Genomic DNA, 24,869 nt, shown 5'->3' with positions numbered 1-24,869 from the left:
GGTGACAGAGTCTCCCATATATGACACTGGGCTTCACTGAGCCTTTTGTCCCCCAAGGTTTATAGGTGACATGATTGCCTCCAAGGTGCCTTTCCTCTGCAGCACCGAGCTTGTCCGTGGAGCTCTGTTGACTGGGTTCCATAGCTGGTTGTCCCGATTTGGGCTCTTACTGAGAAGAAAGGCAAGAACCATGGCCCGGGGATTAGTCAAGACACCAGAGAATTCACATGCACACCCCACCCACCCCTATCCCCACCCTACCACCAAGAACCCCAATTTCAGTGGGCCAAAAACCCAAATAAAACAAACTCTCCTGCTACCCATAAAAAGAAGGGGCTCGCACCCGCAGTGGCAGCTGGGAACTAACTTATCTGTCATTGCCTCTGCTCCAAGCCCTAGCCTTGCTTAAAGTGAATTCAGAGCTAGAGAAAAAGAAGGACTATGTCAGAGATAAATAAGAATGTCCTCTATGGCTCTTTCTTCTAGCAAGTCCCAAGCAAACTACAATATCTGTTGATTATTGCTTTAAACTGCAACATTAACTTTGATACCAACTGCATTTTACATATTTTTCTATCCTGGATAGATTACTTTAACCCAAATAGTGGGCCCCAGGGTATTTTCTTGTGTTTGGAATCCTTATGGGTATCCCCATGAACTCCCTCCAGGCATGCTAAGAACTGTAGAGTGAATTGTAGCCATGAGGACAGAGATTGAAGAGATCAAACCTACTGGGCCCCTAGACAATGGGGGTACTGGTAAAAATTTACTGCCCTTCTGTGGGGAAATGCCCTGATCAATCAATTGCATTGGCTAGCTTTCATGGTGTAAATATTCCAAACTTAGCTGTTATCATACTATCAAGGAGACATCCCTGAAGCCAGAGTTGGGAAGAGAAGGCATTATTGGCTCAGAGACCCAGTACAAGTAAGTGGGCTCTGTTATCACTGGGTCCCAATAATCTGTGTCATTTGAAGATGCTTTGTCATTTTTTTAAAAAGGTATGACCTAATCCTGGGTGACACGTGCTTCCTTGTTGTAGAGGGCCAGTAGAGTGACTGGAAGGGGTCTCCGGATCTTTGGAGAATAGCTGTTATTCACAGGCAAAACCTATTATGATCTAGAAAGTGAATGGACAGCCCACCTCCCTATAGATTTTCCCAGCCTGTGTCAAGGGCATGCTCTCAGTGCTCCCTGCTCTCGTGGGAGTGAAGACAGAACTGGGTGCTGGAGGTAGCTGTCTGTAGAAAGGGGGTGATTTGGAAAGGGTTCTCTGCACAAAGTAATTAATACCTGCCTTGTCTCCCCTTCTCTCCGTCTTCCCTCCTGGATGGACTCTCTGTGCTGCCCTGCCCTACCCTACCCTCCCTCTCACACTAGAGAGTTTTCCAAAGAGAGGGAGAAAGCCAAAGCTCGGGGGGATTTCCAGAAGCTTCGAGAGAAGCAGCAGCTAGAAGAAGATCTCAAAGGCTACCTGGATTGGATCACCCAAGCAGAAGACATTGACCCTGAGAATGAGGATGAGGGCATGGACGAAGACAAGCCCCGAAACAGTGAGCAACTACCTTCTCTTTGACTGGGGTCTGGGAGATGGGAAGAGCAGTGAGCCAGGAGAAGGTATTTCATGCAGACCTTTCTTTCTAGCCTATAGTTGATGTTCCTGGAGGAACACTGTTAATGGTTGCTGTCATAGGAATTAGTCAGATGGGCAATTACTGCCATTAATGTAGAAAACCTCATATTCCATTTAGAAGCTTTGACCTGAAAACACAGTTGAGTTTGTGCTAAGGTAAGTGAGACATGCCTCTCCTGTGGGCTCTGTCCCTTGAGGTGGGGACAGGCATCCTGTTCCTGTTCCTTGGGAACAGTTTCCACTAGCCAGCTGCTTGGGAAAAATGTGTGCTGGGCAGGATTCTCTCCACACTGGCAGTGGCCTTCCAGGTTCCCTCCAGATTTTTCCAGAGGAACGGAGTGAACATTCTCATTGAGTTGGTAAGTTATAGTCAAGGATCCAAGAAAATGCTTCTGGGAAGGTTGGAGGAAACACAGGAATTCCACAGAACCCACTTAGATTATAAACACAGAGCCAGATCTCTTCCACTGGGTTTTCTCATGGCATATTGCTGGAAAACCCACAGAAGGGATAAAAATGTGAACAACAGGTAACTGTAAATGTTTAAAATAACAAATCATGGAAAGTCAAACTTAAATCTGATTAGCCCAGTAGTTTTCAGAGTGGGATCCTTGAATCAATGGTGGCATATGGAACTTAGTAGAAATGCAAACTCTTAGGATCCTGCCCAAGCCCACTGACTAAGGAGCCCTAGGGTGAGTTAACCAAGGATTGTGACGCACTGTGAGTTTTAGAACCTTTGGGTTGGCTCTAACTACTGTGCATTGTAACAGGTCTTTCCTTGGACCACCAGCTCCCAAATAATGATATGGAGACTTTTTATTAATTATAAAAGCTTGGCCTTAGTGTAGCCTTGTTCCCAACTAGCTCTTAAAACTTAAATTAACCCGTTTATATTAATCTATGTTCTGCCATGAGGCTTATTACTGCTCCTTGGTACCATATGTCCTACTTCCTCTATGTCTGGCTGGCAAATCTCCTGCCTGAGATTCTTTCTCAGAGTTCCTATCTCTGCCTGGAAGTCTCACCTGTCCTCTTCCTGCCTAGCTATTGGCCATTCAGCTTTTTATTAAACCAATCAGAAGATGCCTTAGGCAGGTGAGATAAAAACAGAGACACAACTTTACACAGTGTATAAAAAGATTATCCCAACAGTGCATGCTTCCTGTGACCTTGATCTCTGTGGATCTAATATCCTGCCTCTTCTGTGCTCAGCATTTCTCTTGCATTTTGTATGTTTGAATAGTTGTATTTCTGTCCTTCCAAGCAGCATGATTTAAAGACAGATTTTCTTAAACATTGGGCGAGCATTGAGCCCTGTGGGTGAGGGTAGCAAGATAGAATCTGCACCTAAGCAGAGAGGGACTCAGAAGAGATTCTGCCTGAGAAGAACAGGTGGAGGGAGAAGACGGCCAAGGGTGTGAGCAGACTCTCGCTCTCTCGCTCCAAAGACCGATGTCATAAATCTGTCAACTACTCCCTTTCCAGTAACCCTGCTCAAGGTACAAAGACAAAATTAAAACACAGAAACAGCAAGGGACTGGTAACAATGTAATTTAATAACCCAAGGAAGCCTTCATGCTCCACTAAGTAGTTTTGCAAGCTGGAAGATAGGGCCTTTGATAGATTATTACAAGGAGCAGTGGTGCCACTGAGGGTTTTTCTGGAAAAATGCATGACAGCTTCTGTTACATTGTTGATGAAACTGCAGGGCAGTTGATTAGTTTGTGGCATTGAGTGGAATAGTACACAAGTCCGTTGGCCTGTGAGTCACAGAAGGGCTTGCAGAGGTTGATGTTTTGGCTCTCTTTCTGCCCTTGCTCAGGATTAATCAGGATAAATATTTTGTTAGGATGTGTCATGTGGAAACGTGCAATACTCACAACATGCTTCACAGCCAGTTGCCATTCACAGAGACACAGGGTTATGTTTCCTGTTAAATTAAGAGCTTCCAAAAAACACACGCTGCTTCTCCATCTTGTCCTTTATAAGAGTGAATTCCAAGGAGAGTTCCCAGCCTGGGGCATACCTTGCTGTTGGAGCAGATTGCACTAACAGGCTTGTCCAGTAGCTGGTCACTGCTAAGGTTTCCTGAAGCCCAAACATGGATAGGGTTAGACTCCAGAGAGTCACCTCACCCCATACTGCTTCCTTATGGCTGGAGGAACATTTGGAGTATGCTTCTTGTCCCTGGTCAGCCCTGTCCTAGGAAAACTGGAGTGGGATTCTAGAGCCTAACTCAATGCAAAGATGGAGGGGTTGTTCCAGGGGGTGAGTCAGGGGAATGAAGATCCAAAGAAGCAAGAAATGGGAAGTACAGTAGTTAGACATGATAAAAGGGAATGTGAGACTCCAGAACAAAGTTGGAACGAACCCATAGGATTCCCAATAAATATGGAGTAGATGAAATTTAATGATTGGATTCAAGGAAGACCTTGCAAAGAGTAAACATTTAGTCTATTTGTGGATGGATGAAAAGATGAACTGGATTCTAGGTTTATAGACAGTTTACTGTTTATATATAGTTTACTTGCAGAAAAGGCAATTCTGTGGCTTGGAAAATACATTCTTCTCTTTAGGACTTCATGATTTGCCCTTTGAAGCAAGTACAAGGGGAGAAATGCTTGTGTTTTAATTAGTGTAGCTCTAGTTTTTGAAATGTCTAAAAGATTACACTGTCGGATTTTTGCCAGCTCTTTTCAACTCAGAAATAAAATTGTGTGTGAGTGACTGAGTGTGTGTGTGTGTGTGTGTGTGTGTGTGTGTGTGTGAGAGAGAGAGAGAGAGAGAGAGAGAGAGAGAGAGAGAGAGAGAGAGAGAGAGAGCGCAGGAGACTGTATGTGTGTGTGCATGCACATCTGTGATAAATGTGTGTGGATGCATACACACACCATCACATGCATGTGAAGGATGGGAAGGATGGGTCAACCTCAGGTATCATTCCTAAGGTGCGTCCGCCTTGTTTCCTTAGGCAGGGCTTCTGCTGGGACCTGGGGCTGGTTGACTAGTTTGGTTAGCCAGAACGCTGTAGGGATCTGCCTGTCTCCACTTCCTCGTCACGAGGATTACAAGTGTTGGCTGCTCTGCCTGGGTTTTGTGTGGACGCCAAGAATGGAGCTCAGGTCCTCAGGCTTGTGCATCAAGCATTTTACCAACCAAGCTGTCACCCCGCTCACGAAGTAGAGAGAAGGTGTGCGGTTACCTCATCACACTTCCGGTGACTCCGCCTCTGCCCCAGCCAGCATCCCTGTCAGCACAGACCATGGCCACTAGTGCCAGTCACTTGGAGGCAATGCTCGCTGCGTTGTGGAGACAACTCAGAGACACATCATTGTGTAATAGCTGAACAAACATAGGTGGACCTGTCAGTCAGCTTTCCTAAGAAAGCCACTGAGAGGTGGAAGAATTAGAGGTTGGAAGATAACAGAGAAAAAGCATTTAGTTGGGAGATTTTCCCTTAAAAGATTAGAGAAAATTGAGTAAACTATGTACAAACAGTTAACTCTATATAAACACAGACTCCAGTTATTCTTGCCAGCCAGCCAGCCAGCCCGCTGTAAATTAAATGTCTACCCTTGCAGGCACTGTTGTTGGCTCTAGTGATATAACGGTGAAGAAAGCAGGTACAACTCCCTGCCTTTGGAGAGGTTCTATTCGAACGGGTGGAGAATATATTAAACAGTATGTCAGAGTGATAAGTATTGCTGGGTTTTGGTGTTAGATAAGGTGGTCATGGCACACTACTGAGAAGGTGGTATCTAAATAAAGATTTGAAGGTAAAAGGAAGCACGTAGGTATTTGGAAAGAGATCGTTCCAGGGAGAGGGAAGGGTGATGTAAAAGGAAGGAACATGGCTAGTACATCTGAGAGCAGAAAAGAAGCTCGTGCAGTTGGGTCTTGGGTAGAGGTGAGGCAGAAAGTGGTGGAGAGGATGCCAGGGAAGCTAGGAGAGGATTGTGTAATTTGTTGACATGAGGTCCTGGATTTGGGCTGGAAGTAAGCCAGCAAGCCACTGGAGGTTTTGAGAAGAGCAGTGATGCAATCTGACATGCATTTAACAGGATCCCTGTGGCCACCATGTGTAGAGGGAAATGGAGGCCACCAGGGCAGGAGCTAGCTGAGAGAAGATGCCTTGGGAAATGATGGGATGTTATCTCGGCAGTAATGGAGGCAGGAAGGTCAGAATTCAAGATGACATCATTTGCTGACAGATAAAATATGGAACATGAGAGACAAACGTCGATGATATTCCAAGTCAGGGTAAGAATGGAGTTGTCATTTACTGGCATAAGGAAAACAGAGCCAAATGGGGCAAGGATATGAAGACAGGCAACTCAGACCTTTAGGTTTACATGCCTATGAAATGTACAAAAGGAAATGTTAGGTAGGTGACTGGCAATGACTGAGTTCAAGGGAAAGCTTTGGCACTGAGCTGTCATTTGGGAGGTCAGCAGCACAGAGAAGGCACTGAAATGCACTTGTCAGTGAAATCACCAGGGAAGGAGTGACTAGAGATAAAGTAAAGCCAAGAACTGAGACCAAGGTTTGGAAACTGGTCGATAAAAAAAAAGAGCCCGCCAAGATTTGCAAAGTGAGACCAGAGAACTAGCAGGAATCCAGGGAAGAAGGGCAGTGCTGCTAGATGCCAGTGAGGTGAGGAACCACTGGCAGGAACGCTGAACGAAGCCTGGGGGCTCCTCATTGTCATTCTTCAGTCTCTTGGGCTCTTAGTCTTCTTAGGATGGCCCTAAGCATGATCGCAGTCCTCCTCTTCAGCTGGCATGGGTTAGCTGCCAGAGATCCGAGGACTCAGGCCTTCATGATCCCATAAAAGAGGGAAGTAGAGACGCACTCCATCAGTCCAATGTAGCTGTGGCCCAGACAAGACCATAGCTGGATCCCAGTCTTTAATTGTCTCCACCATCCATAGTCATGTCAGCACCAGGCCTTCCCACAGCAACTGCTCATAGACAGCCTTGACAAAGAAGGATGTGATAGATACTCAAGAGCCATCCCAAGACCATACATCCCAAGAAACAAGAAAGGGCATTTGTAGCTTCCATGTGAGGGAGCAGTCTTGGTCTCCAAGTTCCTCTTTTGTCTGGTAAAGAATGAGATCTCACCACCCCATTGGCTACTTCTAGCCTTCCTCTAGGCTTCAGTGAGCACCTGTTTGCAAGGCATCCCTGGAAGACTATTGCTGATACACACATCTCATTGTCATTGGTGGAGATGCCCTGCTCCAAGGACACAGTCCATTTTCCAGGTCCAGTCTCTATTCTGATAGAAGGCACTAGAGGGAAAAGCTGAGTATAAAGAGATGGGGAGCCAGCACTATGGCTCAGCAGGTGAAGGTACTTGCTGTGCATGCCCGCGGTCTGTGTTCTCTGTCTGGAACCCACACAATGGTTTGGAAGGAGAAAAACACCACCACAAAGTTGGCCTCTGACCTCCGTGGTTACATTGATCACATGCACCCCCACCCACACAGACTAATAAAAACAATTTTTAAAAAGAGAGAATTGGGAATTTTTTTCTCTTCAAGATAAAAAAAAATGCATCTGTTAAATGTCTACTCACATTGGAACTGCTCTCTCACATCACCAAGACAACTTACGTACAGATGCAGCCTTCTGAAATTTACTGTGAGACATATTTATTTGGATGAGCAGATAAAGATGGGTATACAGTAGAACCAAACACGGAGCTTCTCCCCAGATAAGGGAGATTAAATATTTGTACGAGCGGTGGCTGGTCACGTGACTCTGTAGTGTCGCTTCTGCAATCATCATTAGCCAGCAGACCCATTTGCCTGCTGTGTGCCCTGCAGGACTCGGGATGATGCCTTATTGAAATACAGAAATCTGAGGGCCTAGGAGAGCTGCAGGTCGTCCACAAAGAGCCCCATGTGGTTTACAAGCATAATCTGAATATCATTGATTTATGTTAGATATGTCAAGGCCATGAACATAATTATTTGCTCTCAAAATATATTTTTTAAAAATGTAGTCATCTTATGGCCCGGGGTAGTCGCATGTCTTTACCAGTGACAGAGGTCCTTGAAAACTGGCTCAGATTTCAGGAGACATTCCACTTGCATTGTTTTCCTTGGTGCTCTTGACTGAGCACTCTGAAGTCAGCATGCTCCAGAGGCCACCCTGACCTCCCAGTGCTCCCAGGAGAATGAGGCCATTGAACCAGATGCAGGTCCTCAGGCCCCAGCAATTCAAGTGAGACCCCTAAGCCCTGAAAACTTCCTTCAGAATTGGGTAATAAAGTGGGAGCCCCAGATGAGAAACCACTTCCTGGACTAATTATTAGAGAAGTCAGCTTTCTAACTGAGTCCCAGATGTACACAGTGCATGGACGAGCTCTGGAGAGGTCATCAGGATAGACCAAAACCAAAGAATTTTTGGTTTGATCTATCGGGGGAAAATGTTAGCCATCTACTCCATTACAAATAAACAAGCATTTGCTGCAGTTTAGACTCATTCATAGTTCTTCCTCAGACCGACAGAAACTACTCCCACCAAAGATCTTCAGGATTCGCTGGATGGATAACGAATAGATGGGCTTTTTGAGGGAAGGGGTGTGAGTTGAGATGGTAGCTCATTTAGTCCAGGGTGGTTTTGAACTCCTGATCCTTCTGCCTCTACCTCCCAAGTACTGAGATTACAGACATGTGCCACCATGCCCAGCTTAGATAAACTTTGTAAGGTTAAATGTCTATCATTTCTGAAAACATATATTTGAATTCTGATGAGTTTCTTTGGTTTTGGTTATTTTACATACACACACACACACACACACACACACACACACACACGTAAAGAATGTTAAGACTTTTTAAGGTTTCTGGACATAGGACTTCTGGCTGGCCCTTAAATCATTCACTAAGGATAAGTCATCAGGGGTATGACACGGTCATTATAATCATGAACTCAGTGATGCACTTATCTGCATTGGGTCTGTCTATAGCCAGTCATGAATGGGCTGAGGCTCTTGGGACTCTAGCCCTTCCCTAGTGAAGGATAGCTGCTGATGGATTCTGGGAAGTGTATTATATTCAGATGTATACGCACTAGTGAGCCCACCAGGGTCCATTGGATTGTGTCATACTCATGGTCACTCAGAGGAGTGCCCTAGTTGAACCCAGTGGATCATGAAACAAAAAGACATGGACACAGGAAAGGAATTGTGGGGAATGAAGGTTGATTGGATCAGGAGGGAGAAAAGAGAAGTTGGGAAGTGAGATTATTCAGAATATATTACATACAATTGTCAAGTAACAGATTTAATTAATAATAATAGAAAAATAGTATCGCGACTGAGTTTAACTAATATGCCCCAGGCCTCACTCTGAGAAATCTAGCAGCTCATGTGGGAGACCAGGAAGTTACTTCAGCCACCTAGGTTTGCTGCTGACCTTTGCTTAGGTGTGATAGACCAGAGCTGTCCTCATTGCTTAGATTGAAGTGAAGAGACATGCTTCCGTGCATGTCAGGCTGGCATTTGGGGAAAAGCTTTGTTTCCCTCCTCCATCCCCAGGTACACATCAGCAGGTTCACTCATTGCATAAGCAGATCACGTGATCCATGAGATGTGACCATAGTGCCCAGCTATCATGTTAACAGAGTCCTCTAAAACTCTCTCCCTCCCTCCATCTCTCTGTCTCTGTCTCTCTGTCTCTGTCTCTGTCTCTCTCTCTCTCTATCACACACACACACACACACACACACACACACACACACACACACACACACACACAAAATCAGGCACAGGATGGAAAGAAATCAAGGACCCATTTCTTGTTGGAGTGTTCATTAGCCTCTCCCTGTATTTATTAGTTTTCACTGAGATCAGCTGGGTCCTGCTAAAGCAGAAGCTTATGGTGTCGTCTGTGCCCAGCAGAGGGTGGACAGGTGTTAGGCATAGAAGTCAGTCAATGGCAGAGGGTCCCTGCGGCCAGGTGCCCAGCTTACTCTGCCCTTCAGCATGGATAAGGAAGTTAAGGGGTCAGCTGCTAGTGATGAGGCAGAGTGCCTGTGTTCCCCCAGAAAGATCCCAAGCTCTATTGAAAACAGTAGCACTTTGTGTGGAGCCTAGAGAAGGTGTAAAATCATTTGTATCTACCTATGATTTCCACAATCTTTTCCCTTGTCCTGTGAATTCAATTCCTTTCCCACTGACCAGAGGAGTTGAGAATATATCAATGCAAGAATAACACCATCCTGGGAAGGTGCTCTCTAGGGCCCACCCTCGCTGAACAGCTATCGACAGTTGATAGTTACTGGGTGCAAATCATTCTTTTTCCAGTGTACAGCCACTGCTAGGTTTCCCATTTGCCAGTGGATGGCCCTACACCTCTACACATACGGGCAGCACAGACTGAACTTAATGAGTTACCCAAAACTAAGACGTGAAATTGGGAGGGAGACATGTTCGTAGGATTTAGAGGGGAGAAAGTGGTGGATAGATATGGTCATGTTTCATTGTTTGCAAGTATGCAAACTTCAAGAATAAATAAACTGATATATATAATTATATTTTCTAACTTGCTTCTCTACACTCCCTCGGTGATACAATGAAGGGGAAGATTGGTTGTTAAAAACAAACCTTCCAGCTCTGCTGAGCTGTTTCCATGGTGCTTGGGTGATGCATATTAGCTTTAGCCCAAGGTATCTTGAACAGACCTGGAGTGCTCATTCTAGTCTCAGACTGCTGAGGCATTCAAGAATGTCTAGAATCCTGCCATCCCTAGACCGCTGGAATGACATTGGATCCCTGCACAACCGTCTGTACCCCCAAAACCATCTTGTTTTTTCCTCCAACTGCCCCCCTATACTCACACACACACACCTAACTTCTCTGCATGGAAAGCCTGACCCACTGTTTAACTCTAAACCTTTCTCTCCTCTCCCACTGCTCAGTGCAGCTCTGTTCACCTGCCCTCCCCTGCAGGACTGTATTCCCCTCACTCAGGCCAGCATGCTCGCCCACCTGCTGCATAGCACTTCCTCAGTGTGACTTGTGTCTCTTTGCGGTTTATCTGATGCTGTGCTGGGCTGTCCATTCTTAGAAGCAGCACCTCTGTTGGCCCAGCACTAGCAGAGCCTGGGGGAGCATGGGTGGACAGTAAATATTGATTAGAAAGGGAGAGAAAAAGAGGAAGAGTAGGGACTCGGGCCTGAGTTGCCGCTCGGTCAGATCTGAAGCCAGAGTAGGCCAGATTTGGTCCAGCTGAGAATATATAATGAATCAGATATGTAAATTAAGTTTCCACCACCACCCCCCTTTTTTTTTTTAGTCTGGCAGCCTTTCTTTTACACTTCCCTGGGAGGGCAAGGCTATTCGATAATGCTTCTCTTTACATGTTTACCTCTTTTCCCTTTCTTCTTCAAATATGTGAAGGTTGAGCTCTGGAAATACCTCTGGCTTTTCACTCTGTCTCAAGAATGCCAGCTAGCCAGCCAAGAATAGCAGTCAGCAAATGGTTAAGAGACGAGTGAGGATAGATGCCCTGTGGCTTCTTTGGGTCCAGAGCACTGAAGGCATTTAAGGCTTGAAAGGCTCATCTAGCTTCCTTCCAGGGGTACAGAGGTTTAATTTCATCCACTCTGTGGTCTTCAGCATAATGCTCATTTCATCCACTGGCTTGCAAAGGAGATTGATTTATGGAGTGGGTGTTATCAGCAGCTGAGACCTAATGAGATCTCTGCTATACCTCCTAGATGGAGTGGAAAGCGACCATTTTGGTAATAAATAGAGAACAGCATCTAATTTGTAAATTCCTCTTTCCGTAGCTAGGCCTAATCTGATCAGTGAGACTGAAGGGAATTGTTGATAACCAAAAATTATTTTCCATGTCTTAATCTGGCCAGGAAACTTCACTCCTAATGGAAATGGCATATTGCTCTGGCAATAGTTGGGAATGACATTTGTCATTAGACTAACCCAATTGCTGCATATTGAAAAATACACTTAGACTTTAATCTACTTAAAACCAAACTGGAGCTGAAGCTGTGCATCACCCTGTTCCTGGTCTCGTTGGTTCATAGAATCTAAATCTCTTTCTAGTTAAAACACAGAAATCTGTAGTAGTAGTCTTCCAAGATGTCAGCTTGACCTCACTGATTACTGGCAAAGCCAGATGGCCCACCGCAGAGCCCAGATGGTGGTCACAAATAACTTTTTTTGACATGCTAGAGATCAGGCTAAAAGAGCAGAACAGAACACCAACTCTGGTGCAGCCTTGGTTCAGCTTAAGGTTGAAAATAATAACAATAATAATAATGATGATGATGATGATGATAATGATAATCCAAGCCCAGTGTGGTGGCTCGCTTGGGAGGCTGAGATGGGAGGATGGAGAGTCTGACGCTATAGACAAACCTTGTCTCTAAAGAAAAAAATTCAGGAGGCATAATGGAGAGTTAAAGAATCTCTGTTTTTCCTCTTGGGCTTAAATCTTCTTCGTGTTAGCCAAAGTTTGAGACTTTGCAGTCTTTTCACAAAGCCTTAAGCATTCCACGACATGAGTTTATGTTAGCACACAACAGAGGCTTCTTAAATATTTCATGCTAAGAAGGCAGCAGGGATGGATGCGTCTAAGAAACAGCCAGCCCCCAAAGGACCAGGCGGCTGCTGTCATTCTTAGGGACTGTCCCTAAGCCAGCTATCATCGCCACCAAGTGCCTAGAGTCCTGCTGCCCTTTGAGACACAAGATATGTGACCCCAGGGTTCCTTCTGTCAGCCTACACTTCGTTCCTGCATTGCCCGGTAGACATAGTGTCCAGTGTTCTCCACACATACTATATTGTTCTTTAGTATTTTGACTGACAGCCATGATTAATTAAACCCATCTCAGTTGGATTGTCTTCAGTACTCACCCAGCCCTCCTAGAGTGGCGGGATCATCTCTCCATTTTCAGATGAAAAGGTCAGGTTAAGATCATTTACTTGAGAGTGGATGACTACTTCTCAGGAGGCATGCACTAGCTCTCCCCAAGGTATGTATCCTTGGACCCTAAAACCCATTCTCTGCATCTCTTGCCAGATGAGACAGAGCAAGAGGCCCACTGGGAAAGATGGATGATGGAGAGATGGATGAGAAGTCCTAGTGAGCAAGTCAGGAGCCCTGGTTCCTGGTCTTGGCTTCAGTCTGAATTAGCTCAGTGTCCTCAGGCAACCCCTCCATTCCCTCCTGAGCCTCAGTTTCCTGCCCTGGAAAATAATACACAGATCAGCTCAATCTTCTGTACATCTTTGGGCTTTCAAACCCTCTGAGTGACCGCTCTGGTGCTGTCCATCTCTTTGAGTTCCCTTTTCCAGAGTGGATGTGTGTCCGGTCCAGGGAGGAGACAGTGCTAGTCTGTAGAGGATCACTGTCCTCATTCTGACTGGGTGTCGGGGGCTGCGAAGAGGAAGTGCTTCCTACTAAGAACCTAGGGCACTTCTCTTCGCCCTCAGCTGACGCCCATAGCTGTGTAACTCCCCTGTGCTGGTCTGAGGTGCCGTGGGTGCAACACTGTTAATTACCTTTGAATGGTTAATTACTCTAATTGCTTTGCTTTCTCTCTGCCTTCTCATCTGCCTCATGTTCCCACTAGTGGTTATACTTCTGGAAGTATCTCCTGCCGTGCCCCCATTGGTCAGTTCCCCAGTGGCCCTTGGAAGCACTAGGCTGCTGCAGTACCCCACCCCACTGAGGCTCCTGAGGCTGGTGCTCCAGCTTCATGTTCCTGGTTACATCGAGCTAGCCAGCACCTTCTCCTCTCCCCCTTTGTCCAGCCAGTCTCTGTGTGCCTGATTGCTCATGTCTTTGGTCCCTTTCAGTGAGTTATCCTTGCAATTATCACCCCCACAATGCAAGAGGCAACAGCAGCAGAGCTGACTGACTTTGTCCAAGAGGCCCCGGTGCTGTTACACAGCTCACAAACATCTGCACGCCCCACAGTCCGCAAGACTGACCATCCTCTCCCTTCCGAGAAGAGCCTTTTTTAGTCCCACCCATCATGACCAGGACTCCATCCTGTGGTGGCTTTTCCTGAAGAAGTTTGGTCTCTAAAACTCATGGTGCTCCAATCCCTTTCTTCCCTCTTGGCTCGGAGCTGCTGGCATGGAGACTGTGACAGGGTCACCAAATAAGGGACATCTCCTTCAGTGACCTGGGCACCTACAACACCCTTACCCTTTTCATAATTAGAAAAAAACAGTTCATCTGGTATACACAGTAGCTAAGAGGAGACTTGGCACCCGATCTACCTGACTTCAGATTCCTGGGTCCTAATTAGCTGCTCACTTTGAATAAGTGATTAAATTCCAAGCCTGTTTCCTCGCGTGTAAAATGGGCCCCTGTAATACCTCACCCGTGGTATTCTCATTTCATATGTGTGAGACAAGGAAGAGAGGCTAGCATATAGCAAATGCTTAAAAACTGGACTTTTAGGATTAGGACAGAAGATACTGTTGTTTATACTGCTGAAGGACAAAGCCTAAAACAGACATGTGACATGACATGACATAGCCCTGGGCCAAACTAGAAAGGGACCAGGGACACACATCTTTTCTTTTTCCTTTCACACCATGCCAGGTAGACGACATATTCTTCTAAGCCTGGGTAACTAGAAAAACAGCCCCTCTAACCTGGGAAGAACTTTATGCTTAAAATACCTGGGTTCACAGAAGAGCCCTACAAAAGAGCCATTCTGTCTGTGTGCAGAGGATCTGTGCCACATCCCTTTGGGCGGCAGAGGAGCTGTACCTGGCCCTGTCACTCCTAATGAAGGTAGGCATTGTGGGAAAGGAGAGGAGAGATGTGCACCCACATTCAGCAGCTCGTCTGGTGCAGCTGAACTCCCTCCCGCCTCCTCCTGTTCTGCCTCCCGCAGCCCCAGTGCCATCGTGCTGGAAAGGGATTTTCTGCTTGGAGTGCTGGATGCTTATAACCTGCTGGGATCACAGCAACCTTGGTTTCCTTCTTAGAGTTATAGCTGCAGACCCGGGGCAACCATTTATACCTACTCCCAGTTAGCGGCAGCAATAATAATTATGATGATGGCACACCATACCTGTATTGCTCCTTTTTAATAAGTAAGGCCTCTGTTTGGATTCTAAATATTTGATCTTATTTTATATTTACCTTGCTGGCTTAGAATCAGCCTGGGCTTAATTGCTTATGTGGAGGAGGCTAAGCTAGGCTGGGCTGACAAGAAGTGATTGAGAAGGTTCTGGAAGTAGTGGTGCCTTTTCCTGTGACCTTCCTACTCGGGCAGGCTGCTGTCATGTGGTACACCTTTGTTTCTTCTCTCTTACTGCCTCTGCCTTGGATTCTTCCTATCCACACTTTCCTAAGAAAGCCTTTCACCAGTCATGTATATGAACTCGCCCACATAAGAGATGAGGTGCACAGAACTTCAGCTTGTCATGAAATGTATCAGTGCTCTGGAGCCATTCAATATCCAAGGCCAGGAGTACCTTTATGTGTCCTAGACTAGTAGCACTGGAGGTGGCAGGTCCTGGATTTCAGATTGGGCACAAGCCTGCAGAGTGAGAAATCTCTGGCTGTGTGTTTGATTTGTCAATTGTAGAAAAACAATGAACACAAATATCTATTCTGCAAGAGAAAAGACAGTCACATGGGACGTGCTGCTGCTCCTCCCGAGTCAGTAGAGTAGCATCTACTTCTAGGACATCCACCTCCTTCCTGGCCCTGCACCATAGCGAGCTACCAGTTATCTCTCACTGTTCACAGTGTGGACTTGAGCAAGCTGTCCAGGCATTACCTGATGTGGCGATAAGCCCCGGACTCACGGCCATCCATTCTCGCCATGTTCCCACTTTCCCCTCAGGCACCTGTCTTCTGTTGGATTGTCACTGGGGATTAACCTCCTTGCATGGCACCCTAGGAGCACATCTGTCAGGTCCTCACAGAAAGTGCTTTTAGACAGGTGGTTTAAAGAAATCTTGATGAAGATAGATTCAGGGTTCAAGAAAGTTGGGCAGAGGATTCAGGAAGTCAGAACAGCACCGTAAACTAGCAGTAGGGGAGCTTTTTCTATGGGTCTGCCTGCAGGTACAAAGGAGAGAACAGCTGTGTGAAGAGGGCTACATGGCCAGACCCATGGCCTTTGGCATTGAGATGCAGCCAGTATGCCCTGTGCCCAGAAGCAGCAGAGTAAGGACCTGAGCCCCATCTCCTTTGACCTACCCATAGACTCTTGCTAGTGCTTCCCACTGGCCAGCCTTGGAAAAAGAACCTTTGATATGGTGTGCAAAGGTCAGCCTCCTGGAGTGCCAGCATGGCGGGCAGGCAGCACGTAGGAGTATCCTGAGAACCATGACAGTGCAAAACATTGCTTCTGCTGTTGCATAGAATGTGACTGTGGGTTCAGAGGATTCCAAGACCAAGTCCCTAGCCTTGAAAAAGTTTGGATATACTTAAGAAATAACAAACTTTAAGAAAAACAGTTTAAAATGAGTTGATAATACTAGCGAGTGTTTATGTCAGTTACCATTTTACAAAGTCCTTTTTACAAATATTATTTCACTTAACCCATACCAAAAGATCTTTGAGTAAATAATATCATGATCTTTCTGTGGAGGAGGAAATGAGAGTCCAGAAAAGTTGAGTAGCTTACCTGAAGTCCTGTGGGTGGTAGACGGTGGGACAAGAACTGGCATCTAGATTTTTCCTTAAAAGTGTAAGTGGCACACACGTGTTCTAGGAGATGAGAAAGGACTCTGAGCAGTGGATGGTTCTAGAAGCTACGGGAGGCTAGAACTGGGCCTCCCAGAATGAATGAGTGGGTAGGGATTCAGCACTGCCTGGGATGGTCCAGCCAGTTAGGGCCCCTGGTTTTTCATGGCCCTGCAGTATCTCTGGGATTAAAGGTGTGTGCCACCACCGCCTGCCTGCAGTATTTCTTACAGGTCTTCAGCTCTGCTGTCTAAAATGAGGCGGCCAATCAACAGCCTCGGGAGAGGGTCACTGCTGGGACCCAGGAAAACTCCATCCACAGAAATAAGTGGCAGTCTAGACTTGGCTTTAAAGCAGCAGTTTGCAGACCTACAGGGTGTGAGGTGGAGGGACCAGACCCTCCCCGGAGGAGAGATGGGTGCTATGTGATGCCATGTAGGCAGCAGCTGAGAGACAGTACATTAAGGGACAGTGGTAAGGCAGCTCAGCTTGCCTAGAGAATTCTTCAGGATGGGTGGAAACAGGTACCATTGTAGCCTAGGCTTCCTAGTAAAGTTCTATAGACTTAAATGACAGAAATGGATCGTTTTCCTGATTCTGGAGGCTGGAATCTGAGATCAAGGTATAGATCAGGCTGTCTCCATGGAAGCTGTAAGGAAAAGGTCCATCGTAGACCCCTCTCCTTGCCTAATAAGCACTGTCTTCACGCTGCATTTTTCTGTGACCTCTGCTCTGTCTCTGTCCAAGTGTCTTTTTGTTGGGGTACAAGTCATGTTAGATTGTGGCCTCATTTAATTATATTACATATTGAAAGACCCTATCCACTTTAAAAAAAGTCCATTCTAGTAAGAAGGTTTAAGACATCAGCATGTGAGTTTCTAGGAGGCATAATTCAGTCCATAACAGATGAGATGCCCAAGTTAAAGTGAGGATAGCCCGTAAGGCAGGGCCATACTGTCATTAGTACTTTGAGGAAATAAATGCTATCTATACCATTTTTAATATAAAAATGTAATAAAATGGGCATCTGGCCACGTAAATGGCAAGGCTCCATATAGGAGTGGACGAGCCTGAGCCATTGCAGCCCAGCAGGCTGGATGCCAAGAGTAACCCGGGACTCCTGCCAGCATTCTGCCTCCCTCATGGGGAAACACCCTCAGCCACCGGCAGTAACGTCTATGTCGGTGTGGTAATAACTCTTTCTCAGCGGGGAAGGTGAGGAGGGGTTGGAAGTAGCAGGTGAGTTCTCTGAGTTTGCATAATGGCCTAACAGCTACATTGCAAAATGAGGATAACATTTTTCTTTGCAAGTCTCATGAGAAGCTGGCCATCCCCGCTGATGTCATATGAAGACCTTAGGGAACTCCACCAGTGGGACAAAGTCAGGGCTGTTTGCGAGACCTAAAAGTTTCAGAACTTAGCATATTTCATCTTTCTCCCCAAATTCATTTCACATTCTCTGGTGCCTCTTAAATGGTAAGAATACCTAAGAAAATCTGAGACCCAGCCAGCCTACATGTCTTATATATGACTGTTTCTCCCTTTATCTCTTCCAAGCCTTGAGTTTGGGGAAGAAGGCAATCCCCAGAATCTTTCCATTTCCCTTGCTAAGTGACATACTAATATTTTCCTTTACCAAAGCACAGATTGCTTTGACTCTCAGGCCTTTACCAAACCCCAATGAGTTTTTTTTTTTTTTTTTTACTTCTGTGGATGCATCTGTCCATCTTTTGTGCACATAATATATTATGCTGATATTGTGATGACCAAACAAGATCTAATTTCCTTTTTAGGAAAACGTGAGTTTTGAATCACTGGCCCAGTCGGGATCAGCCCTACCACTTGAGGATCTGTTTCATGAGGGTCCATCCAGAGGGAGTTTTATGGAGACCTAGCTTCCTATAGAGGACCATGAGGGTCATGAGCAGTGAGCCTCCTCATTGACCGTAGCAGCAGAAAGACTACCAGATCAACTGTACCACCATAATTTAAAGACACCACCTGATGTCTCATGGTGGAGTCCCAGAGCTCAGTGGATAAGATTTCAGAGGGTTTATAAACCCAAACATGCCAGGAAGCACCAGCACAGCTGGACAACAGCTTCGATCTAATATACCTCCCCTGAGGTATAGTATTGTGTGGTCTCCACATTGTCTTATGGAGGAATTACATATGGAGACTGTTACAATTTATTACGATGACCATGGCATCTACCCAGTTGTTATCCAAGCAAACTGAGGAGAGACATTAACTGCACCTCTCCTGAGACACGGAGACAGACTACTAAGTGCTGCTCCAGTAAGAGTGGCTACTGAGAGTCGATGTTTAGAGGGATGGAGGGTTAGAACACACTAATTCAGGGATGCAACAGCCATTGCCTGAGTGACTATGGTGGCTTCTAGCGGTCTGGGAGGCAGAGTAGAGATTCTTTAAGTTAAGGAGTTCAGGCATCCTGGTAGCATCACAGGACCCCATGTGTTAAATTAAAAAGAAAGAGTAGAGTTGGTACCACTCATTTTAGCCATTGCTGCTAAAACTAAGAAAATAGTGATGCCACCCATCACTTGCAACGACAACTATGGATTGCTTTCTCGAGAAATCTTTATTTTTTGTTTTCTTTTAGAATCTTCCTCCCCAAATCCCAGAGGTCCACATTTGGTGATAGTGCCTGTTAGCAGTAAAGTCAGAAAATGAGCTTCATCTCAGCTGCTTCCTCAGCGTCTTCCCTCAAAACTGCATCAGGTCGGGCTGGGAAAATGGCTCAGCCAGTGAGTGTTTACCACGCAAGCGTGGGGACCTGAGCCTGAGCCCGGCACCAAAGCTGGGCCTGGTGATAAGCGCTTCAAGTCCTGGTGCTGGGGAGGCAGAGACGAGTGGACACCTGGGGCTTCCTCACCAGCTATCCTAGCCAAATTGGCAAACTCCACTTCCCGTCAGACACTTGAGATTGACCTCTGACCTCCATCCACACACAGGCTATCATGGCATACACATGAACAGGCACACATACCATACATCACACACACACACACACACACACACACACACACACACACACACACACTGTGTTTTTACAAAGGGTATATCCTCACCTGTCTGGAGGGACACAGGCAATCACATAATCACATTGGAATAGGGTGTCCTCTGACCCCTGAGGTCTTCCCCATCTTTCAGCCAGCCTCTTCAGCCAAGTAACCGTAGGTGCTGAAGCTTTCCAGCTCACCTGTGGGACAAGTGTCTCATATTTGTGATTCTTGGCCTACACAATCTGAGCACAGAGTTCCCCAGAAGCCTCCCTTAGAACAGCAACTGCCGCATGGCCGTGGGGTCCTTTACTGACAGGATCACTTCATTTTCAGCTGTTTTATCTCCCAAATGCCTATGGAATATACTAAATAAATGTTCCTTTCTGGTGAGAGATGTTCATTTCAGCTAGGAACCTTTAGAGATGTGACTTGACCCACAGAGCAGATTGAATGGAGACCATGCAGGCCATGCACATAGAGAACTGAGCCCGAGGTTCTGCCACATCCCACCATGAGCATCCTGACCACAGGTGGTTCCATCTGAACACCCATATGTTTATCAGGTTCTTCTTATGGCTTTTAAAGTTATCCTATGGTTGTTTCCAATATCGAACAAGATATGACACACTTTTTGTCAAGCCAAATGCTGGCTAATGCTCCTGGTTGACAGGTCTCTGAGCTTTGAACCACTGACTGGAATCCTTGTACCCTCACACCAGCCCCAGGAGCTTGGCGATGGGCAGCTTTCTGTTTCCTCTTCACATCTCCACAGAAAGCAAGGTCCTCACAGGCTCCCTTTTTTTGCTTTAGTTCTCATTCTAAAATGTACCTCTCTAGAAGGGAAACAGGACCTGACTCGCTTCCAATGTTTGATTCAGGAAGGAGTTTTGAGAAGAAAGAGAAGCCCCAGAATGGATTTGAGAGTTGTTGTTTATTCTATGCTGTGTTTTGCCCACTGGAGACGTGGACCTCCCTATAGGTTGGCAATGAGCTTGACCTCTTTCAAAGACTAGCCAGACTTCTGAATCCCCACTAACACGGAAAGTTCATTGGCTCTCATCTAAGTTGCAGGAGACTAGGATGAAAGATGCTCCCTTCACAGCCTTCGCCAGAGCACATGGGGCCACTTGTCTGTCCGCATCAGATCACTTTCTTATAGGACTGTCTGGTAAATTCCTGCATCCATCCACTGCTGCTCCTCATTAATAAGCTGTGCTCAGTACATGCCCATCACTTATTTCTGACAGCTGCTCTGTTTTGTCACAGAAGCACACAAGTATGAGTGTTATCAAGAGAAACCCCCTTTCTGGGGAGTTAGCTAACGCGTTGGCTCTCAGGACGTCAGGCTGCTGCACAGAACAGACTGCTCTGTCCCTTGGCTCCTTCCTCTGCATTTAAGCCCAGACATGAGCAGAGCCTAAGGCTTTCTATGCACAGGAAACTGAACTCTGATGAGAAGTGGATTCCCAAGACAGCTTAGTTATTCTGCACTCGAACCAGACTCTCAGGTTATTCCTCTTCAAAAGAAAACAGACTATGAAATGTACTGTATATGAATTGCATGCATAGTATATACAGAATTAAACACAGTAAGCATTTGTGAAATCCGAAGTAAAGCAGATGCACATGTGCTTTGGATGTAACCAAGACTGCAGCATTGGATAGCCACTTACTGAGTGAAACACAAAGACTGAGCTAGACAAGGGGAGAAGTAGACAAATAGACAAATGACACCATCCGGGGACAAGTGGGAAGGAAGCATTGGAGCCCACTGTAGCTGGCGGTCATGGTCCCTGGGAGGAAGGAGCTTGAGCCATCTAGCCAGCGGGATGGGTGAAATCAGGCACTAGCTTAATCTTAGTGGTTACCTACTTAAATCTGTAAAAGGGACACGCCTCACTCAGGTGACACAGGTACTAGGAAGTCTCCAGGTACATGTGCCAGTGTGGTTGGGAGCCTCTTCTAGAGTCGGCCATTTGCTCCACTAAGGGTCCATCATTTGTTTTATGTTGTTAATTCATGTGACTTAAAAAGTTTCACCAGACTTTGTTACGTTTTCTTATACGTCTTGGTTTATGCTTTTCATTGTTTTATTAATTTTTGGAGATAAAAGTGTTCATGTAAGAAGTTGGTTATTTCTTTTGCCTGTGCTGATTGCATGTTCTCTGTTGATGTCTTGTCCCTGACCTTGACACTGGCCATCTTGTCTGTGAAAGGAGGCGCAGCGGCGGGCTTGCTTGATCAGAAGAAAGGGAAGTTTGCTTGGTTTAGTCACTCAACAGAAACCCATGGTAATGTCTCCTGTGCTCTCTGTGTGTAAGTGTGTGCTGGTCCGTACAGATTGCATGGGAGAACGTTGCTCTTGATGTCTGGGGTGTGTGCGCCTGTGTGTTTGTGTGGGTGCACACCAGCGCTCTTCTGTTGGTATGGATATGTTTGCACGTGTGTGTGTTTGCGAGGGGAAGACCCCTGACCCTCATCTCTTCCACTGGATCGAGTCAGTGAGCTTGACAACCAGCACCAACTGTTCCATGATAGAAGATGGAGTCGTTCCTTTGGATAGTGACAGCCACAACCAGTCACTGTAAATGCAGAATGAGCCCCGCTGCTGGAAGGGCCTTGACTGTAGAGGATATGCTTACTTCTAAGGCCCAGGCAACTTCTTGCTAAGTTTGGTGTCTTTCCAAGCCTAGCACTACTACTCTCACACTACTGTACTCACATACAAGGGGTTCTCTGAGAGCCAAGTATCACAAAGTCAGGAGGCTTTCTACATGGAGCTCAGACCTCCGAGAGTTAAAGGGGCCTGAGTCCGGAGTGGCTAAAAATAAACAAACTGAAAGGCCAAATGCTCCTCACTTTTACAGCTTATTATTTAATGTGGATTGTCCACAGCCCGTGGAAACCTCTGAAGGCCCCTATTCCCAGTTCCCAGTGCTAAGTCACCTCCAATGACTAGTCCCATCTAAAGACCTTAGGCTGTGATGTGAATGTCAGCGCTATAAATCTGAACAACATTGCTGGTCTATTCTATGCCATCCTGTGGTGTGTCCAGAGCCTGGCTCAGCCTCCCAGTCATTGACTTACCCTAGATGTAGAGTAGAGACTTGGTCAACACCGGAGTAGTCAAGGTGAGCATGGGGCAGGGACAGTGCTCAATCACTAGTCCTTTCTAGGCACACCATGGACTTTGACCATCATACCCAGTCTCTAAGCCTCACTTCCCTTTCCTGTGACATAAGGGGGGCATGCTAGAGCTGGGTAATTTTTACAGTTTCCTCCAGCCCTTAATGTCTGTGAGATGGTGTCTGGATTCTTTTTCTCAACCTTTTTGAGGCCAAATCCTAAGTCAAAGAGAACTATTCCATGTGACAGTCAAAACACAGTAAATCATGTGTTCTCTGTTTGTGTCTTCCGTGTTTGAAATGAAACTCTTCATCTGCCTGACTTGTCTTAAACCAGAAGAAAAGAAACTTTGGAAAGTCCATCTCTACAATGTTACCATGTAACCAGTGAACGTCTCCCCTGGGCTGTGGTGGTCCATGGAGACTTGTCACTCATGTCACAGTCTCCGTAGTTGTAGACACTGTGGCTGCTGAAGGCCAGTGATTTCTTACCAGATGAGGTTTATTCGGGAAGGAGTGCTGGTCCACATTGCTCTAAAGAAGGATTGGTAAAACCAAGGAGCTCCCTGGGAGTTGTGGTGTATACCACTAATGCCACACTCAGGAGGCTATGGCAGGTGGACTGCAAATTTGAGGCCAGCTTGGAATATATCAAGACCATATCTTATTTTTTAAAGTAAATATATATATATATGTTTACTTTATATAATATATATAGTGTATATATAGAGAGAGATGGATGGATTCATATTACATTAAAAGGATGATGGGAGCTTTGAAGAACTCTTTGAGCTAAACTTTAATTTCATAGAATAAATAATACTAAAATAAATGACCTAAGCCACCATGCTGAGTCTAAGCTGGAAAACTCCTTCCTAGGCTGCTGCTGCCTTAGTGTAAGATGCTGGCCATTGCTTGGGCAGGTTGGCTCTGGGACAATCAGGTAGCTAGTATCTCTGTTTAGATGGGGGTCCAGGACTTCTAGGAAAAGAGATGGTATCCCTGCAGGTTCTCTTTGGCCCACATTTAAGCCTAATTTTGTGGATCTCACAATTAGATGCTTCCATTCTTTGTGTGTGCCATGTTGTATGAGGCCAAACACGTGAGTTTGACAGTGGCTAGTTACCTCAAGACCACCACCTCAGATGTGGTCCTAAGTGTCATTGCTTTATGACACAGTGCACTGCAGGAAAAAAAAAATGTCCCCAAATCCATCAGGAAATTTGTTTGAGTAGCAGAAGCGCCCTTTCTGCAAACAAGCCAGACTCCAGTCTTGGGTTGGAGCTGGTAGGGGAGAGAAAGGAAGATGGCGGCAGAGTCGTGTTTTAAGAGCTTCTCTCCCTGTGGTCAGTTGAGGATGCAAATGGGAAACTCCACCGCCTTTCGGAGGTTACAAAGTTGAGGGCCCAAGAAGGATGTGACCATCATTCTTGCCCAGATGTGTCCTGTAAGGTAAACGGTCTGATCACCAGAGTCCCTCCTACAATCCCACTCATCTACAGCGTCCTGGCAGCTGGCTTGCCCAGCCTGATGAGGACAGTGCCAGGGCCAGGCCCCCACAGACAGGCCAGCAGGTGGTGCCCAGCCAGCCCTGGGCTAGGATGGTATGTCATACACTAACGTTCTTCTTCTCCCTTTCTCTCCCTACCCTCAATGCCTTCCATGCCTCCCCTTCACTCACAGTGAGCATGCCCACAAGTGAGACGGAGTCTGTCAACACTGAAAATGTGGCTGGAGGTGACATCGAGGGCGAAAACTGTGGAGCCAGGCTTGCGTGAGTACCCATAGCCAACTTAGGAAAACTGTGGAGCCAGGCTTGCGTGAGTACCCACAGCAAACTTAGGAAAATGGTGGAGCGAGGCTTGCGTGAATACCCACAGCAAAGAGTTCTTCCTGGGGCGTGGCCTGGGAAACTGGCTCATGGAGTCAAGTAGGATGGCCCCTCACTCCAGGGGCAGAATCAGAACCCTGGTTGATAACCTGTACCCTGGGTGGAGGGAAGAGAGGCCTGGGGTGATGATCTCATACGTGGTAGTGGGCTCTTCAACATAAAGCCCATCTTCAGCATTTCTGGGAGGGCCACCAAACTCAGATAATGGACCCTTTCACTCCATCAGAGAAGTACAGAAGTAGGGGTGCTCTGATGTCTGTTTTTTCTTATTCCCTTTCATTATTTTTTTTTTCATAAGAGCTAGTAGGTCAAGGTCCCTGCTGTTACATGGTCACCTTTTCCATTCTGACAAACATGGTCTTAGAGAAAATCACCAGCTAAGGAGCTACACTGTCGGGGGATGATCCTGTGGTCCTGTGCAGCTCTGACCAGCCCTTCTAATGACGGGGAGCCAGTGCCTGGCATACTACCAGGAATGTCCTTAGCCTAGGAGGCA

General features: G+C 46.2%; 1 protein-coding gene across 1 annotated transcript in view; it reads left to right on the top strand.

The window, feature by feature from the left end:
* Positions 1-24,869, top strand: part of Cacna1c (calcium voltage-gated channel subunit alpha1 C) — a 491,450-nt gene that overhangs the window by 345,993 nt on the left and 120,588 nt on the right. The window contains exons 7-8 of the mRNA XM_059258469.1: positions 1,381-1,553; positions 24,166-24,256. Of these exons, the coding sequence (XP_059114452.1) occupies positions 1,381-1,553; positions 24,166-24,256 (264 nt within the window). The remainder of the gene's footprint in view (positions 1-1,380; positions 1,554-24,165; positions 24,257-24,869) is intronic.

Source organism: Peromyscus eremicus, chromosome 3 (assembly GCF_949786415.1).
Source record: "Peromyscus eremicus chromosome 3, PerEre_H2_v1, whole genome shotgun sequence".
NCBI classification, from domain to species: domain Eukaryota; kingdom Metazoa; phylum Chordata; class Mammalia; order Rodentia; family Cricetidae; genus Peromyscus; species Peromyscus eremicus.
The sequence above is the reverse complement of the archived record's forward strand: the minus strand, read 5'-3'. Positions and strand labels throughout refer to the sequence as shown.